The sequence below is a fragment of the Hipposideros armiger genome, unplaced genomic scaffold, assembly GCF_001890085.2.
Source record: "Hipposideros armiger isolate ML-2016 unplaced genomic scaffold, ASM189008v1 scaffold_292, whole genome shotgun sequence".
NCBI classification, from domain to species: domain Eukaryota; kingdom Metazoa; phylum Chordata; class Mammalia; order Chiroptera; family Hipposideridae; genus Hipposideros; species Hipposideros armiger.
Window position 1 is genome coordinate 2,198,489 of NW_017731642.1, and position 20,128 is coordinate 2,218,616.

At 37.4% G+C, this 20,128-nt stretch overlaps 1 protein-coding gene across 1 annotated transcript in view; it reads left to right on the top strand.

Moving 5' to 3' along the window:
• Positions 1-19,615, top strand: part of FIG4 (FIG4 phosphoinositide 5-phosphatase) — a 75,153-nt gene extending 55,538 nt beyond the window's left edge. Inside the window, exons 16-22 of the mRNA XM_019658962.1 lie at positions 2,114-2,249; positions 9,157-9,215; positions 10,447-10,594; positions 13,125-13,208; positions 15,013-15,208; positions 16,166-16,248; positions 19,510-19,615. Coding sequence (XP_019514507.1) covers positions 2,114-2,249; positions 9,157-9,215; positions 10,447-10,594; positions 13,125-13,208; positions 15,013-15,208; positions 16,166-16,248; positions 19,510-19,600 — 797 coding nt within the window. The 3' untranslated portion in view covers positions 19,601-19,615. The remainder of the gene's footprint in view (positions 1-2,113; positions 2,250-9,156; positions 9,216-10,446; positions 10,595-13,124; positions 13,209-15,012; positions 15,209-16,165; positions 16,249-19,509) is intronic.
• Positions 19,616-20,128: the final 513 nt, after the last annotated feature.

Consider the following 20,128-nt stretch of genomic DNA (forward strand, 5'->3'; position numbering starts at 1 on the left):
GATGGCGTAGGCTGCAGTGGGGCTGCAGTGGGCTGCCATAAGCTACCGTGAGTGGCTGGCAGCCAGCGTGAGCTGCCAAGAGCCGCCATGAATGGCTGTCCAGTGGCCAGCGACTGATCTGCTTCAGTAGGGAGGAGTGCAATGATCACAGTGCCAACATGGGCCAGTGGAATGACGTCCTCGACAACTAGTCTGAAGAACAAAAGGACAGTGGCTTGTCTGTTCCCCTTCTCCGATTCCCCAGCTCTGTTTCCCTTCCCCAATTAAAAAAATCTTAAAAAAAACAAAAAAATTGGTTAGTGTTTAGCTGTTTCAGCGGAGCTTGAATGGTGCCCATTCTTTTTTCCTTTGAAGCATGATTCAATACAAAAATAGGTAATCATTTCATTCTACAGTGAACTTTCCTGTTTTAGGCTCTTGTCCATAGCCAGAGTCGCACAAGTACTTCTTGAGGGTGATTGTCTTATGTGCTGTCAAAAGTAGCCAGGAAAAGGTCTTCAGGTGCATTAGGGCTGGACTTATAGTCCAAGCTTAATAAGTGACCATAAGCTTCATAGGTATATTTTAAGTTATGACAATAGCAGTACCTTCAAAAGTCTTCATCGTGATCCTTTGAAGGAATATGCTTTATTTGGTTATGTTTCTCACATCCTGTATTTTATCATACTTGCCGAAAATTAAAGGAAGCTACTATTAGGTTTAAAGAATGAAAGAAACTCATTGAAAACATGGCTAAAAAATGGAAAGCTTCTCTGGATAGGATTAAGATATTTTGAGGTACTGCATAGAGGAATTAGTGTCATTAAGGCTATTCAAAAAGCATAAAGAATGTAATTACTATAAAAGCAGTATGTTTACTTTGGTATTGTGTAAAGAGGATGCGATAATGTCTGCATCATTTAATACTTGATGTTTTCTCTCAACAAATGGCAAAAAAAGCCCCCAAATGTATTCAGCATATAAACACATCCCTTTTATATGTTAGTTTTAGCCTGAAAGCGCTGTTTTAATGGAATACTTCCTGTCAAAATACTAATAATTTGAATACATGTTTGATGTACCATATTTCATTTATTGCTTTTGCTGAAATGACCGAATGAGAACAATGTTGCTAATTTCAGATATATGTGTTCACAATAGCTATTGGAAGAAAATTGATTTTATGATGTTATTTCAAAAGCAGTCATTTGTACTGTGCTATGTTTTGAGTTCTATGCTCATTTTCAAAAAGAGGTTATTATTTATATTGTGGATATCTGCCCCAAACTTGAATACATAGGGCTCTGAGACAAGAACGGAAAGAAGGAAGTGAGAGGTAAGAAAGAAGGATGCTAGGGAGACGGCACAGAATGGGAAGGGTAGTTTATAAGACCACTTCAGTGCTTATCATCATTTTTAGCAAAATTTAATTAGAGGAGGAAGAGGAAATACAATATATACATACATAGTCAGTCATTTTGGAGTGCTTGAATGGTTAGAATGAGGCCATTATCTGAATGAGGCTATTATCTGTGTCACTGCTCTGCCTTTATTATCAAACACAAAAGAGAATGGGCCTGGTCCACCGCTGGGGGGGAGGGGGAGGGCAGGAAATGTAAACATATTCTCTGCTGAAGAAATGGAGAATATCTTTTCAAGGATTAAAAGTAGAAACTATGTAAACCAACTTGTTTAAGGATGTACAACAGAACATGGGTAGCACTTGGGCTATTTGATTTGTCTCTAATGTCTCTGCTTGTCTTTGCAACAAAGTGGAGATGTATTCAGTAAAACTGACAAATGGTGAGAATATATTTTAATCCTAAAAATAAAATCACTATGGTATTATGGCAGTCCTTAAAGACTTTTAAGAGCCACTCAGAGTTCAAGAAGTAGTTCATGTGCAGTATCCTCTATATTATGAGAGGGATGGAACAAAAAGGAAACATTTTGAAGTAAATTTTAACCCCTTCTCAAAATCTCAGTTTTATAATAGATTTGTTTGTGTATGGCTTTTGAAGTATAAATACTATTATTTTCAAAGGTATATTCCATGAAATCACAGTTGTACTCATTCATCTGAGTTGTATATGTCATTAAAGGATTTCCTGAAATGCATATTTTTGCTTTTTAGATGCTGATAGACAAGATTCCATTAATCTCTTCTTGGGAGTTTTCCATCCCATGGAAGGGAAACCTCATCTCTGGGAACTCCCAACAGATTTTTATTTGCATCATAAAAACACCATGAGACTTTTACCAACAAGAAGGTATTTTTCTTCCTAGTCTACTATGTAAACTCAGATTTAATGCTATTTTGAAAATGAGATACTTTTTTTTTTTTTAGAAATAATTACATATTGCTGAAGTCATCAGTCTTTCTACATGTTTGTCCTGAGGAATTTAGTATTGTTGATGTCCTGATAATAGGTTTGGGAAATTGTCCTTAACAATTGGTGTTTTGCATTTTCCTCAAGATACAGTTTCAGAACTTTATTATTGAACATAGGTTATAGCTTCACTAAAACAAGTCATCAACATCATTTTTGAGTGCTTCCTAAAACATGGAACTCTATAAAGAATTCTAACATTTAAGAAGTCAATCTTTGGTTTTTCAAGTGTGGTGTCTAAGCAGTGCTTTTTCCTCCAGTAAGCACCACCAACTCTGGGTGATACCAGTAAAGACAGGAACTAGAGCAGTGACTCCAGTGGCAGATCCACTCCCATCGCCCCGACCACTCAGTTGGGGCTTTCTAGAATCATTCGCCAGGTCAAATTATTTTGATGGCAGTTAAATTGGTATTAATGTTCTCGAAAGAAATGAACATAGTGTGGGCCTCAAGGTCAGGTGGCCTTGAGTTGAAAGTTCGCAGTTGTGTGCCCTTGGACTAGTTATTTAACCTCTCTAAGCCTCATTTTCCTCATCTGCAAAATGTACTATAAATGACCGGACACACCTCCCAGAGTTGTTCTGAGGATTTAATGAAAACACTTGTGTTTTTAATTGAGGAGCCATGTACTAATATAATCAGTTTTGCCCCATGAGCATAATTGTCACATACATGAGTCTGGGGCCTGGTCCATTCTGCTCAAAGGCCCATAATGTCAAGTTCTCTCCTAATGCTCTCCTCTTGCAGCACCAGTTTGATGTAGCCCTTATTTTGTGCAATGATGCCTCCCAAACACTACAGGGGTTATTGACAGTCTATGCTAATTATGTGGATAGACCACAAACAACTGATGAACTAGCAAATGCTGACGTTACAGCTGTTACCAAATTCTGTGTTACTTTAGGAATATTTAAAGTATTAGGGAAGTGTCAGACGTTTTGTTTCTCAGATGTGTTCTGATAAGTGCATATTATTAGAGTAACCAACTTAATACTTGAGCTTACTTTCCCCATAAATGAAGCACTGCTGGTTTTTACATTAAATTTAGTATTAATAAATGATTGCCTATGGGAAGTTTTGCTGATAAGCAAAGAATTTGGAATTACATTTATCTGGGGAGAAATGAGTGTAAATACCTATATTTAGCTTTGGTGATGCAATTGACTGTGGGTAAATGTATTTGATTTTCTGAAATTTTATATTGCCTTTAAGTATTGAAACTATTAAGACAACTTGGGAACAACAAAATCTTGATTTTCTACTGCAGAAATTAGCTAGTATTTTTCAAGGGTAAATTAAACCACTTGCTTATCTTGAGTTATATAACTAAGGCAGGCAGTGTTAGAGCTTATTTGGGGAAATAAAAAGAAGCTGGTGTTACATCCCCATTTTCTAGAAAAAAGGATACTGAGGTGTGAAGAGAATGTGTCTTGATAGATTATTCAGCTAGTTAGGTGATTTAACAAGAATCAGCTACAAGCCTGCTACTAAAAATAAAGTTTTATCAAAGTAGCTATTGTAATAGGGCTCTCTCAGTTGATGTGGTCTCCTGTTTTTGCTTTTTTCTCCAGAATGTCAAGAATCCCCCAAATTGGTTAATTGTGTCAATAATTGATACTGCCTATAAATAGTATTTATAAATACTATAAGATAAATTTCAGTGTTTTATTTTGGACTTTCTAGTGTCACCCACCTATACTGGTTATTTTGATGACAGTTAAATCAGTATTATAATCCTCAGAAGAAATGAACAATTTGGCTGGAGGCAATTACAGGACAACAGCATGGACTTAAGGGTTGTGTGCAGCTGAGTTGGAATTTCTGCAAGTGTGTGACCTTAGACCTGTTACTTAACCTCTGGAAATCTCTTTTTCTCATCTGTAATATGGAGATGACTATGCCCCCCTTACAAGGTCACTTTGCGGATTAAGTGAGAAAATGTGTGGGAAGTACCTAGTACTGGGTCTAACACAGAATACACACTGTCCTGAAGCAGTCAGGCTATGGAGAGACTGCCTCCAGTTAATACCTGTGTGACCATGGGCAAGTCACGTAACTGGTCTAAATTTCAGTGTCCTCATCAGTAAAACAGAGATAATAATTGTATCTAACTTGTAGGTTTTCCTGAGAATCCAGATGTGATAATATAAATGTTTAGCACATAGTGAATTCAATAGATATCAGTATTGTTTTTATTCTTTAAGTAGATTACATTCTCTAGTTGTAATATTTATTAAAAATCATACAGGATGTCCATAAAATCTGGAAAGTTAGGTAATATCATTTTATTGCTTATTATAAGTAGAAACTTTATTATGTATTTGTTTGTTCCCAAACTTGGTGACCATCTTGTATTTTATACTATGTTTACCAGTGATTTATCCTGAAATAATATTTTTATTGAATGATAAAGGAATGATAAACCTAGCTCTGCCTACAGTTCATCCAAACCAGGTCCCCTTTAGGTAACTACTTCTGTTACTCAAAATCTGACATGTATTCATCTGCTCAAAACTAGTAATTGAAGTTTTGTTTTGAATTAGGTTATGTCATACATCATCTAAGTGTTTATAATGTCACCAAGATGTTCTTAGATATTAAGCATTAATTATTTCATTGACTCAGAGTTGGGAGGTTTCCTGGCTCCACTCACTGTCTGATATGGGACTTGCCTCTGCATCTGCCCAGGGAGAGGTCATCTGGTCTATGCCAGACTTGTCCTAATTTGTCAACTAGCACAAGTCTGGTTGAGGAGGCAGTTGTTTCGGAAAGCTCACTTATACAATTCTTCCTCATCTCATGCTGAGACCTGCTTCTCTGTAACTTTACTTACTAATCTTAGTTCAACCCACTGGAACATGACTTCCTCATCCACTGGATCGTCTTTTAAATATTTGAAGACAACTTCACACGTTCTCAAAATCTCGTCTTCTCCAGGTTAAATAGCCCCACTTTCTTCACCTGTTCCTCGTATTCTGTGGTATCGAGTCTCTTTAGCATTCAGAATTCTCTCTTCTGTATATAGTCCAGTCAATGATAATGTTCTTTTTAAACTGATATCCAAACCTGGGTCCAATAATAGTCAGAGTTTGATCTGATTTGTGCCAACTATTGTGGGACCATTATTCCCCTTGTCCTTGGTGCTCTATTTTTATCAATAAGTGTAAGATTACGTTAGCTGTTTTCAGCCTTGCCATCGTAGTGTTAACTATGAGCTTCCTGTCCATTAGAACTCCCAAGTCTTTTTAACGTGTGCTGCCATGCCTTATCTATACCATGCTTGTGCTCATTTGAGCATTCTTGTCATGCTCAGATATGCTTTGCCTACTTCCCAAAAAACGTATTTAAATGTGTGTCCTTTTTATTAACTATTCATCTTAGCTTTGTAGCTTCTTCAGACTTAGTCGTCTGGGTCATCTTAATCCTAATACAAGTCTTTGATGAAAACTGTTGAAAAGAATAGGGTAGCTGGCCTGTGGGATATCGCCAGATGATTCCTTAAAATTGTTTCATAATTTTTAGTTGGAATCATTTCAATGGCTGTAACCTACTATATTGTTATCACTTAACTATACTGTTATCCTGCCCACATTTCTGTATCTTGTTCACAAATATTGATTGCTTTGCTCAAGTCCATATATGTTATTTCAGAGGGCTCCCAAGTTAGCTAGGGGAACTAAAGAGTCATTTTTAATCTCCCTAACCTGCCTATTTGAGCCAGTGGAATTGAGCAGTCTTAATACTCAGGACTGAAAAAGAGAAAAAATGCTGACTTACTAGGTATTGTATATACGTAAAGAAAGAAGTGATACCAACTTGCTTCTCCCTCCTCTGATTCCTGGTCCCAAAGGAGGTTTCTGTCCTGGTGCAGGTGCTCTTCTTCTGAGTAAATGTACCTGGTGGTGGAGGTAATGAAGATTCCCCTTGTCCTGGGCTTGATCCTCTCATGCCCTCAATCCTCCATCCATCTCAGTTCATCTTCCCCAGAGCACATATTTCTCCTGGGCTTCTTTGCTTCTGAGACCCACTTAGAGAAGTTAGACTTTTAAAAAAGCATTGTTAAGTTGCTTTGTCTTGCTTAGAAAATACAGTTTAGTGATATTTAGAAAAAAATTATGTCCTGGTCTCAAATCACTAATGTAAGATTGTCTCTTAATTCTTTTTCTCCACATGGTGCATTCTGAGTTAAAACATGTTTTTATAATATTTACTTTTTCCTAAATAAGCTACTGTATTTTGCCATGTATATAATGCACTCCCATATATAATGCTCATCTGCATTTTTGGCCCAAACTTTCAGGGAAAAAAATCTTTTGTTTTAATTTTTTAATTCAAATTTTTATTTGTTCACATTTAGGTACTTGTTTTTTGTATTATAAAGGAATTTTAGCATTTAGTTTTTAGCATATTATGGTATAAGAAATTTTATGTACCAGTAACTAATTTACGATATTTACACATCATAGGAGGCCAAGAACTCTTCATTGCAAGTTCATTGTAAATTCAACAAAACCAATTATCGTATTCCAGGATATTATTTTGCATGCGGATATCATTATTGGTTTCTAGAGTTACACTTTTAACTCATAAGCATAGATAAAAGAATAAAAACATTTATATAGATATGGTATTAGCACTACCCATGTATAATGCACATCCTTATTTTTCCCTCACAAATTTGGGCAAAAAAGTGTGCATTATACAAGACAAAATACAGTAATTGTGAGCAACATCCTTTAGGAAATTCCTTTTATACTAGCTGGTACATTCTCTACTTTCCTCCTCTGCTGAGGTTAGGTCATCACAAAATAGAACTTACATCCCTGCATTCTCACTCTCTCTCTCTCTCACACACACACACACACATACACACACACACTCATGTCTTTTTCATTACCGTGATCGGATAGTCTGATTCTCCTACCACAAAAGAAAATGAGGTTAGCCTGGTATGGCTAGTTTGAGTGAATATATGTGATTCACAGAAGTCACTGGTCATCTTTTTTAGGTTACTCACAACACATCTCTAGCTAATACTTGACTCTGTTATCTTCTGGGGTGGACATCACATTCATTGATGTATAGTTTTGAGAATGTATCATCACTCTCTCATTTTTGAGCATCAAGACTACATTTGCCCATTTACAGTGTAAGTTCCATTCTTCATTATTCCTTTAAAGGATTATTGATCTCAGCTGTACCAGGACACTTGAATGCTTTCATAAATGCTCTACTGCTTCTCTTGGGCGGTTCCCTCTTTCTTGTCTTTTTCTCTTTCCAGCATGAAACTCATGGCTAGTGAAGGTAGAAACAATGCTGAAATTAAGTAACTCCACTTTCTCTGTCATTATTTTCAACATGCTATTTCTAGCACACAGAGCAGTGTTTGACACACAGTAGGTGGTTAATAAATATTGAAAGAATAATGAATTGTCTGCAAGAAGCAGACATCCCTTTTCTGTTCTTTTCATGCTCGAAAGCCTTGCTATTCAAAAAGCAGTCTGAAGACCAGTCCCTTTGGCATCACCCGGGAGCTCGTCATGAAAACAGCCTCTCAGGGGACCTACTGAATCAGTATCCGCCTTTTGACAGGATCACCAAGTGATTCGTGTGTGCACTGAATTTTGAGAAGCACTGCTCTAAAGCATAACTTCAGTCACAAGCAAAACTTTTGGAGCCTTTCCTGTTACCACAACACTCCCCCCTCACAGTTCATTACGTTTCATATTTCTTTTCTTCATCATGCTTGATTATGTATGCATATTCTGCTTGCCATCTCCAGGAGAGTTCTCTGTATTGCCTATTTCATTTAAATACTCCCCCATTCTTCATAATTGGGATTATCCAAGATTATAATGTCAGCATTTCATTTTTAGAAAGCCTTTCATTTGTTTAAAGTTATATTTTTAGCATTTTTGTCCATAGGCTCTTTTTTCTGAACCTTTTGAAAAGGTGTTTTTTAAAAGTTTTGATATGCCACTCCAAACCATTCTTCTTCCTAGCTCTCATGAACTTGGATATAGCATTTTTTTCTGTAAATATCTATTTCATCAGAATTTGATTTATAATTACATTCAGTGTTCAGAGAGGAGGCTCTTTGGGATTCTCTGCTCAGAGCTGATGAGTGTTCTAGCAGAAATCCAGATCACTGAAATTCCCTGCCTTCCTCTGGCTGGCCTCTCTGATCAAGTAGTGAACACTTATAAAAGATTAACAGGACTTAAACTGTTTTCTGAGGGAAATTGTTCTTTAGGACTACCCATTCACTTAATGATTTTGCTTAACTGTTATAACTTTTAACTGTACAGACCCATACACAGAGAGCAGAGTAGAAGTAATCTAACTCTCAGATAATTGCGTACAAGAGAATCCTGGTTGTAGGACTTGGGTCAAGGTCCCATTGCTCACCGGGTGGCAGTCATGCAGGCACAGTCCCTTGGGAGAAGTAAACAGCAGCTCATAGAACCTGATTTAGTATACCTAAACCTTTTCTTAGCTGAAAGTAAGTACATCAGAGCATCTTGATTCTCAGATGTGTTCAGGGCATTTTTGTAGATCTGTGACATAGTTGAAACAAAAACGGAGTTGGGAAAGGAATTAACATGTTGAAGACTTTCTGTGCCAAAAGCTTAACAAATGTGATTTAAAAAGAAAAACAGAAAAAACTTTGACATATGAGGCAATGTCTTACTATAGACCATTACAACCCCTTTAATCCAGTGAATTGTAGAAAACCAACATTTACATTTGGTTCATCTTTTTTTTTTTTTTTTTTGAAATTTTATAGTTATACTTACTGGTGGACACCAGAGATAATAAAACATTTACCGCTGCCTTATGATGAAGGTAGGTATGCTGTTTCTTTCTTAGTTTTTATACTAACATTTTGGAATTATTCCTACATGAGCTTGAAGTATTAAATTCTTGGCATATAACATTTTGTTAAAAAGAAATGAATGGCTACTTAGTGTTATGTTGCTGTTATAATGGGGGATTGTGACATTTTAGACAACTTTTTAAAAGGCAGGGATTGTTTTTAACTTCTTTTATCTAAGTAGGCCAAAACCTTGTCTCGTGTCTTACAATTATTAGGTTATGCCCCTCAAATGTTTAGTAGATGTAATATACTACTTCATCATTTCAAATTAGTACTGATTATATTTCTAGATATTTGGTGGGAATGGGGAGAACATGAAGACCCATTTACAAGGAGAAATAAAAACTTTTCCTATATCTAAGCAGTGAAAAAAGTACAGATATGTGTTTAAAAGTACCTTTTAGTCACTAAAGTTTAAATTAAATTTTATTAATTGGTCAGAAAGGCAGGAAAATTTTTGTATTAAAAGAATGCCCTCAAATGTACAATACATTAGAATGATGTTTCCAAGTTTAATGAATTGCTCAGTTTTAAATAGAGTTTAGCCCTGGTTCTGTTTCTGATTCCCCTGACCTTGGGCAAGCCAATTTTTTTATTTGTAAAAGGGAAGTTCCATCTACTGCCTGTCTGGAACCCTCTGGTTGAGGACTCCATGTGGTCGTGGTTAAACGTCCCTTACTTCATGGTGAAGTCATGAAGTAAGAAGATAGCAAATGGTTTTTAGTTCATAATAAATTACTAATTAATTTTTTAATTTTTAAAAAGTATTTGGAACCTTGAAATTCTGGGCAAAATTATCACTCATATTGCTAAGAAGGTTCTGGAAGAAAGGACTTAACAGTATAACATTGGCCATAAACAGGATTTGAAGTATACAAGAAAATTTAGTGAAATAGCTGCACGATTTTTATCTAGAAGGCCAGAGGGCACTTATTTAAGAGCAAAAAGGAACTAAAAGAGCTGAGTAATGTGACTTTTAAAACAACTCCCTGCTGCCACCCTGACCCCCAGAGGCCCTCCTGCCTCCTTAGAGCCTGCTGCACTCAGCTTCACACTGTGTATTCTCTGCACATATATTTTCTTTTTTCCAAATGCCAAAGACCGGAGCTGAACCTTGTTCAGCATGCTCTGTGAATAGTTGATATTACAGACATGTTTGCTAGATGTAATCTAAAGACTAACAGGCAGTCTCTCTCTTAGTTATCTGTGCTGCGAACTTAAAGAAGTTGATGGTGAAGAAATTTCACAAATACGAAGAAGAGATTGACATCCACAACGAGTTCTTCCGACCATACGAATTGAGTAGTTTTGATGACACCTTTTGCTTAGCTATGACAAGTTCAGCACGGTATGTTGTGAGGATTGGGGAACTGTAGCTCTCCTGGTTTATATGGATATGTCTTACTTGACCAGAAATCTGTTCTGCAAGCCTGTTTGCAGGTGGTGGTTCAGATCCTAAGTGCCTCCTGTGATGGGGAGCCCACCACTTCTATTATTAGACAACTGTAGTTAATTTCTGCCCTTTGATAAGTTCAAACCTGCCTCCCGTTGGTCCTAGTTTGTTATTTGAAATAAACTCAAGTTTTAAAATTGAACATAGAAATTGAGAGCTAACATAATTAGTGGCAAAAAGCATAGTCTTTGGAACTAGAAAGGCCGGGATGTGACTCTTAGACCAGCCACTGCCTACCTGTGTGACTTTGAGAAAATTATCCAATGTATCTGAGTTCCAGTTTCTTCATTTCTTATAGATAGGGGTGTGTGTAACACACACACACACACACACACACACACACACACACACACGCACGCCAAGAGTCTAATGTACCTGACATAGGTAGGTAACTAATAAATGGTGGCTATCATTATAGTACTATTTTCATTAGGCACAGTCTGAATCTAATTCTATAGGACAGCCTGCCAGATATTGGAGGAAGCAGCAATTTTTTTTAGGGTAAATATCTTTCATTCTTTCTTTCATAAATCATGTGACCTTGTTTCCAGACTCTCCCCATCCTGGTCTGTCACCCTTGAATCTACTTCATTTTTCTGTGTCTTTTTCAGACTTTGGTTTGAGGCCTTTTAGAAAAATGATAGGACTAGAATAAGAAAATTAGGCAAAGCAGATCACTTCTTGATTATGTTTAATACTAAGATTTTTATTTTTATATTTTAAATTTTCTTCAAATGGGATATATGTAAGCCTAAGGTTAACACGGTACATATAGAAATATATTTTATGGTTTTATTTCCTAGAAATCACTCTACATTATGCTTCAGTTTTAGGAAAGTTTAGTTTTTACTTGCTCGATTTTCAATTAAACTTGTCAAAGTTTAGTAGTTTTAACTATAAGGTCATTGTCATTTCCAGAATTTTTCAATTCAGCAAAGGATGAATGATGTTAAGTATATTTGTACATACAGATATACAGTGGATTTTCTTTATTTACAGGAGTTATGTTCTGTAAAGCTCCTGAAAACACTGAATCAGAGAACAGTGAATTCCTGCTCCTAGAGGAAACGCACTGTTAGGTTCCTGAAAGCCACTGGTCACAACATTTCCATCAACCATTCAATACGTAACCTTGTTTTGTGTGTTTGTTTAAGTCTTTAAACAATATTTTTTATTTAATATGTATAGTCAGTTCATTAACATGGAACACACAGCCAACAGCACTATGCCTCCTGCCTGATTGAAGCTTCTCTAACACACGTATTTTCTCTACAACACACAGCTTTCTTGTGTTCTAAAACACACAAGACAGTTTCAGCACCATTTTAGATAGAGAGATCGAGAGATTGCCAACACAAAGCAAAAAAACGTGAAAAGCATGGCACCAAATAGACTGAAAAGGATATTTGTTTACAGTGTGAGAGCTAATACAGAAAGGCACACTGTCACCTTGTTCTGCCTCCGCTGGGAACAGTAGCATTGGCTTACTGTAATTTTTCACCATTTTGCACATGCACACATCTGGGAGTGATAGTGAAAGCTGTGGGTGTTGATTTTAGGATTACAAATAAATTTTAGCAAGTAAGCAAATTCTCAAATATGCAGTTCGCCAATAATGAGGATCAACTGTATATGTTCAAAAAGAAGGAAAAATTAAACCACTTATATTTTACAAACAACATTTTCAAACTGTTAAAGAGGCATTTTGAGTCAGATTCATATTTCTTTTCCTTCAGAAAATGTAATACAGCATCACACTTGGAGCAGTACCATTCCCAATAACTGTTGCCTTTTTAGCATCTTGTAAGGAGTTGGGTCTTACTTCAGCAGTGATAGGCCTTGCATAGTGAGGAAGTCACTTTAGCTTATCTTAGTAGGTGGTAAGTTAAAAGTTTCTATTTGAAGTGTTCTTCCGGTGTTTTAATGAATTAACCTTAGCCTAATAAGGTAGATGTTGATATTTTAATTCATACCACTTTGTTTTTGATCATTATGTCAGCCTCCTTAGGAGGTATAGTGTAATGAAAACATTGTCCATAAAACCAAGTAGCTTAGTGCTTTAAAAAATCAATGGTTTTTATGAGTTTAATTTTACCTGAAAACTAATTGTAATATATAACCGGAGGGTATACATTTTAGCAGTAATTCAGATATTAACTTTGTTCCAGTAAACAAAATCTTAAATTCCTAACTTATAACCATAAAGAAAATTCACAGTGAAGACTGATAACACTGAAGTTGCCTAGTGCCGTCTGTTCATAGTGTTTTATGGCCCTGGTCACCTAAGCTCCCAGGACATTTGGCTCAGAATGTATGTAGCTCTAAGGGCTAAGAAGGAATAGTATAAAAATGTGAGTTGAATGGAAACCAGTATCATCTGGATGGACAGTGATTCAAATGGAATTTTTTTTTCTCCCTTCTTCAGTGACTTTATGCCTAAGACTGTTGGCATTGATCCAAGTCCATTTACTGTGCGTAAACCAGATGAAACCGGAAAATCAGTATTGGGGTAAGATTTGCATATAGAATGAAAATTTAAAGATTCATGTAAAATAAGATAGTACTTGCAATATAATTTCTACCAAAAACTAATAACTTCAAGTCACATAGTTTGGGCACAGTCCATTTATTGCATCTATACAGGTAGGTTATTTGTAGCACTGGGATCACTAAAATATTCAGTGTGGAAAGTGGGATTTATCAGCAACGTTTTCTTATTTCAAATTAGAAATATCACAGATGGCATAAAGACAGGTAGAAGATATTATGTGCTGTGTGTCCTATAAATAACTCAACGCCCTCTATTTCCCTCAACATAAAATACTTAGGTAAAAATTTATATTTATTGTATTTATTTTTGTCATCCTGAGGAAACTTTAAAGCAAATATGCTCAGATAGAGATGAATAGATTTTGTGGATATTATTGTAACATTGTTTTGAGGAGACTGTTATTTTATTATATCCAATAATATGGAGAAGAAGATGAACCATGTTTACATCATCATGCTTAGAGACTGGAGTGAAGTTTGTTTTAGCATGAGAATCTCCGTTGCTGCCTCTGACCAGAATAAACCCAGTGATAAGGTTTCTTCTAGACCCTGACCAGAAACCCTGACCAGACTACAGACACTGAGTCCTAATTATATTTAGGAGTGTATATGGGGTCCTAATTGGATTCTAGCTACATGTGATTTATACAATGGGATATATATTACTATTTTTCAGACACACCATTTCTGTGGCTTAAATATGTGACTTTAAATAGCTACATGTTAAACCCTGGGTCAGAAGCCTAGGAATTTAAAAGAAGGATGTCCTGAGGAGTTGAGAATTTAAGGAGTTCCTGGGACAAATACATAAATGATCAGCTATATTAGTATATGGCACAGAAATGCTATCAACTTTAATTTTTAAGAGAAAGTAGAAACTAATTTATTTTCTAAATTGTCTAACCCATAGTCAGATAGTATTTTCCTTTCCTAGAACATTTCAGAATATTGTGGTATTTTATATCCCTTGCAGAAAACTTTTTAAAAAGAGTGAAATATTAAACATTTTTAATAAAAGCCAAAATTATTACTATAAAATATTTTTTGAATGAAAAAAACCAATATTCTTACTACTCTCAAATTTGGAACTAAAATAAAAGTAAATACTTTTATAATTCTGGGTTTTTTTTTCTGTTCCCCCACCTCCTCATCTATCCCTTACTATTAGAAGAAATATCCAGCAAATATAGTTATTTACTAATAACAGTAAATTTTAAAATTTAGTGTATCTTCATTAATTACTCATTACTTTGGTACAAGTAATCAGCTGATACTGTGATTGATAAAAATCATAGGAGGGAAGGAAATATACATGGATTTGGCTATTGAAGGTTTTACAAGTTATAGGTAATTCTACTAATACCTCAAACATATAGTCTATTATTGTACCATAAATTTTGAAAATATTGGTACTGTATTACAGTACCAATATAACCAAGGGTCAGAAGATTTTTCTGCACTGGCTTATACTCACATCCTGGTTTATTTTCTGAATTTATAACAGGGCTTAAATTCATAGAAGGTCAGTACCTGTACAGGGTAAAATATTAAGGTTTTCCCATTAACACAACTTGAGCTTAGAAACCAGTTTCTCACAGTCATTTTCTTATGCTTCACCAGGGCTAAGGCTTTATTTTGTTGGCATCCTGAGGAAACTTTAAAGCAAATAGTCTTAGATAGAGAGACTTTGGGGTACAGTGTGCTACAGTGCGTGTTGAGAGTTTGCTTTAAAGATGCTTCACCTCCATATTGATCTTTCAAAGAAACAAAAGCAATAGAGAAGAAGCTGTGTTACAGCGGAAGACAGCAGCCAGCGCCCCGCCACCCCCCAGCGAGGAGGCTGTGTCCAGCAGCTCTGAGGATGACTCGGGGACCGATCGGGAAGAGGAGGGCTCTGTGTCACAGCGCTCCACTCCAGTGAAGATGACCGACACGGGCGACAGTGCCAAAGTGACCGAGGTGTGGGGGAGAGAAGCTTGTGTGGGCAACAGGAGGCTCTGGGGAAAGACCTCTAAAATTCTACTTTCAGTTAAAAGACTGGGAAAAGGTCATGCTATCTCACTCACACCAGTCTAATGTGTGGTGTTTGAGGCACTGAGTACATTTAGCATCGACAGTATTGAAAATGGTTTCATTTTGAGATAAAATTGGTATTTTTGCTCCCAGGTATAATAGTGAATTTCTTATCACTTCAGAATTTTTAGAGAATTTTATCTCTCTTTAAGCAGCCTGTTGTTGGAATACAGGACCTCACAATCTTTGCATAGCCTCAGTGGAAAATTCACTCTGTTCAATTTGATATTACCAATTTATTACGGGAAAATAAAGGGAAGTAAACAACAAAAGAACCAAATCCAGCTTTGAGGAATTTTAATTTCTAGAATTTGCCAAAAGTCATTAGAGGTAGCTAAGGCAAATAAAATGTGATAATATAAGAACTTAATCCATTATTCCAGGAGTCAGCAAACTGCAACCAGATTGGCCAGATCCACACTGTTGCCTGTTTTTATAAATAAAGTTTTATAGGCACCCAGCCATGCCTGTTTGATTATTATACATGTTGTCTGTGGTTGCCTTTGCACCATAACAGCAGAGTTGAGTAATTAGTAGTCATGCCAGCAGAGATGGTATGACACAAAGAACCTAAAATATTTACCATCTGGCCCTTTGCAGAAAAAGTTTGCCAACTCCTGCATTATACAAAAGCAACTGGTAATTACTGAAGCTTTTTACCTTAAAATAAACTATTTTTAGTGGAAATGAAATCAGATTTTAAAAAAATCATTAGATGAGAAGTATAATAAATAAGACTGAAGAAACCCAGTGATTACTTTTCACAGGTTCATTTTTCTTTATCTTTGGACATAATTAATATGCTAGATGTCTAAAAATTCTTCTTCTTTTTTTTAACCCCAGAATGTAGTCCAGCCCATGAAAGAGGTATATGGAATTAACCTCTCGGATGGCCTCTCAGAAGAAGATCTCTCCATTTATTCGAGGTAAACTACTTCCTTCCACGTAGAGAGTAAGGAAACAAATGGAAATGTAGTATTACAATAACATCTAGTTATAGACTGTGAAAAGGATAATTGTTTACAGTATGAGAACTAAAACAAAAAGAGTGTCACTTTGTTCTGCCTCAGCTGGGAACATTAACGTTGGGTTACTCTAACTTTTCACTGTTCTACACATGCACATGTCGGAGTGATCACTGAAAGCTCTGAGTGTATAACTTTGAAAAACTGAAAATAGTCAATACAGAGGGAAATGAATTCCACTTGGAATACAGTTGTAGTGTTTAGGAGGTCAAATTCAGAAATACTGATTTGTATTTGGAGTTAAAGGGCCTACTCCCTGAGACTCTTAGTGATTAAAAATAGGGATGTGTACATGTATTTTCACTGCCCACATATAAGCTGCAGACTGAAGTACACAGACATTTCTGCATTAACAAATCCTTAAGATCAAGTACCTTCTTACAAAATGAACCTGGGATATCGACGATGAGGACCTTACATTTGCTTTATTTCTGGGTCACTAGTGGAAGTGGTGGCTGAGTAGGAAAAAGGAAAAGGAAGCAGTGACACAAGGGTGCTTTTTACTTCAAACTAGTAAGACCTGCCATGTCATATGTAAAATACAAAAATGCACAGCATTTCTTGACTACAAAAGCACTGGCATGCCAGCATCACTGTCTTACGGGAAGCCAGTCTAGTCATTCAGAACTCAGCCACACCCACCTCACTCCTGGACACACAGGCCTTCAGTCACAACAGTGCAGCTAAAGACACTTCATTAGCTGAAGTGGGTCTTGGTAAGCAACATGGTCGGGCAGCCTGAGTTATCCAGGTTTCACGACTGAACAATAGGACTGCTTATTGCAGAGAGCGTGAGTGTACACGTCAAACACTGACATTTTGGCTCACTTTAATTAAGCAGAAAGTTATCTCTTGCTTCAGGCATGACTTTCACCTGGAGCCTTTTGAGCTCAGACTGCCCCTGAGGCCCACTTCTAGTTCTCCCTTCCTGAGAAGTGAGATACAGCCTTTTTCAGCCACAACATCCCTGGGAAACAATCTAAGAAGGGTACGAGGGCAGGCCTGCAGGGAAGGGATTACCGCAGAAGTGGAAGGAGTCCATGTCCTGGAATAAGATCCTGTTTTTGATATTCTGAAGAACAGTACCTCCTCCTTTGATGTGTCTAACACTTTACAGTGTTTTGGTTTTTTAGACAACTCTGTAGTAGACTGAAAAGATATTGTTATCCCTTTTTATATGCTGACAGCACAGAAAGAGCCATTCCGTGACTTATCCAGGAGACCTGTCCTGTGCTTCTTGGGTGTCTTGTGATTTTAGACTGTACCATCCTCTTTATCCTCTTAGTAACATCAGCTCCCCCTGCTTGTTACAGACCTAGGGGGAAGGGGAGAAGCAGGGGGCCTGGCTGTCTCTTCCTCTCTCTGTGAGTAGCCCCTTCCTATGGGCAGACTGCCCCTATTGGCAGTAGGGACATCTCCCATCTCTGAGATCGGCCACAGGTATCGCTATAGGCAGAGGAAGCCTCCCTCCATCAGTATCTGGGGGATGGGTAGTTGTGCCAGGGGGTGGGCAAGGATGTTCAGGGACTGACTGGTATCTCCTTTTGCCCCAGCTGGGCCTGAGGCTCACTTAGTGCCTCCTCTGATCCAGAGGGCAGGGCTTCAAGGGCAGGGCGAGAGCCCATGTAGCTCTGCCCTAAATTGTGAGGCGCCCTTTCCCACTACAGTTCTGTACCGAGTCGGCTGGTACCCACTAAAGTTTGTGCATGAAAAGATGGTGCCTTGTGCTGGCTTGCCTGTCATAGCTCCCACATGGGCTACCATAGAACAGTGGTGGGGAGGGAAGTGATGCAGCTAGAATTGGCTTCTGCAGCCTGTCTCCCAGCTTCCTGCTCTCCTGCCTGTTTTTCCTATGTGACTTTCAACCACCGTCAAACTCCTGAGGATTTCTTGGTTTTATAGTTTTGTTCTAATTGCCGAGCCCTCTTCCCTGTACCTTCCTTTGCCCTCATCTTTTCTGATATCTTTGGTTTGCTATCTTGAGTAGACCCAAAACTTTTCTACATACTTCCTCAAAGCCTCAGACCCCTACCAAATCCTTTTTTTTTTTTAAAATTCGGTGCACATGATTTGGTAAGTTTAAAGTTCTGTACAAATATTAGATATTATGTGATGTTCTTTTCAAAAAATGCATCAAAAATGTTCACTTGGTGAAGATAAAACATTGCATAAAAGTAAGCTATTTAAAAGTTTTTCAGTAGCACTGTAATGATTCATGAATTGGTAGTTTCTGTAGCACTTTGTTTGACCTTTAAAAAAGCTAATTAAAAAATAAATTTATAAAAGTATCCATAGTCGTCAATAGAAAATGTTTTAAATAGCAGAAAAGTAGAAAGGGAATTAGCCTTTTAATCCTGTCCTGTAACCTCCCAGGGTCACATTAGAACAAAACTACAAGCCACAACCCAAAGAGGAAGATGGATGCACGTAGCACAGGCCACCTTTAGACAGGTCTGTGCTTGAGAAATAGCTGGGCCCATCCTAGATATCCTCTTACCCTGCTGAGCGGGCCTGGGGTGATTCTCTTTGGCTCTTAGCTTCAAGCCTAGATCAGTATTGTTCCAGTCTTCTCAAAGGAGGGGTGGTATACAGTGGTGCTCAGCAGATGGTCTCCTCATTCCCCTCCATCTCTGTTGAAAGTACTCTTAGGAGTGAGTGGAGCATACTTGGGGATTCTTGTGGTCCTAACGGAACTGAGTCCAGGTCCTGGGCTCTGAACAGCATCCTGCTTTAGGAGGTAGATCCCTAGCCTGATCTCCCCCATCCCTGTCATTTGTCTCACCGTAAATGTTTCCCCGTGTTTCTTGCTGCAGTCACCCTTAGATAAGTGAGGCCCTGCAAGGTAATCTGTTTGGCTTCAGGAACATTTCGGTTGAGTTCTGTACCACATTTAAGCAGATAGAAATACAATGAAGTACACATTTCATTTCAGTCTTGTATCCATGGTTCTGACTTACATTTTAAGCAGAACCCCCACTTCTTTACGTCTAACAAACCCACTCTAAAATCAGACAACCACTTACAAGTAGGTTACTCTTGTGTGCTTTTTCTGAAATAAGTATGCTATTGTCATTTGAAAGCTGATTCCATTTTGTGTGATCTACTGAACTTCTTGCAAGTAGTTTCTTCTTTCGCTTAATTTTTATCCATTGTAATTTATAGATTTGTTCAGCTGGGTCAGCGTCAACATCAACAAGACAAGAGCAGCCAGCAGCTCTGTTCCAGGTGCCCAGATGGAGTTATAAAATTGTAAGTACTCGATTAGACCTTTAAAAAAGAAATCTTTGTATTCATGCCATTCACAGTGCTTTTCTTTTTTTCTTTAAAGACTGTAAAAAAAAATATCATCTTCTCACCACATTAGTATAAGCACCAAAGCATCTCTTCCTGGTACCTTATCCAAGGAAAACTGGGGAGCTGTGGGGATGGGGAAGAGATTGGGAGCCTTGACGGTATTTGAAGTGCATCCTTTGGATGTAAGATTGGAGTTGATGGAGGCTTCTCTCCATGAACTCTACCCTCCACTGTGTAGAGGTCGGATGACAAAACAGCTCTGACCCTGCAAACAGGCTCCTCAAGTTCAATACAAGACCCTTGAGGACAGGGATGGGCTTGTCTCTTCCAGCTATATATCCTCACCAGTTCTAAACTTGCTAAAGTTCAACAGGTGTGTAGTAAATTCAGAACTAGGTTCTTATCCTGAATCATAGCTCCTCTACCATGTTTTATCACAGCCTTCAAAATGCTATTCCCTTTGTTCTCTCCCCATCAGTATTTTTTT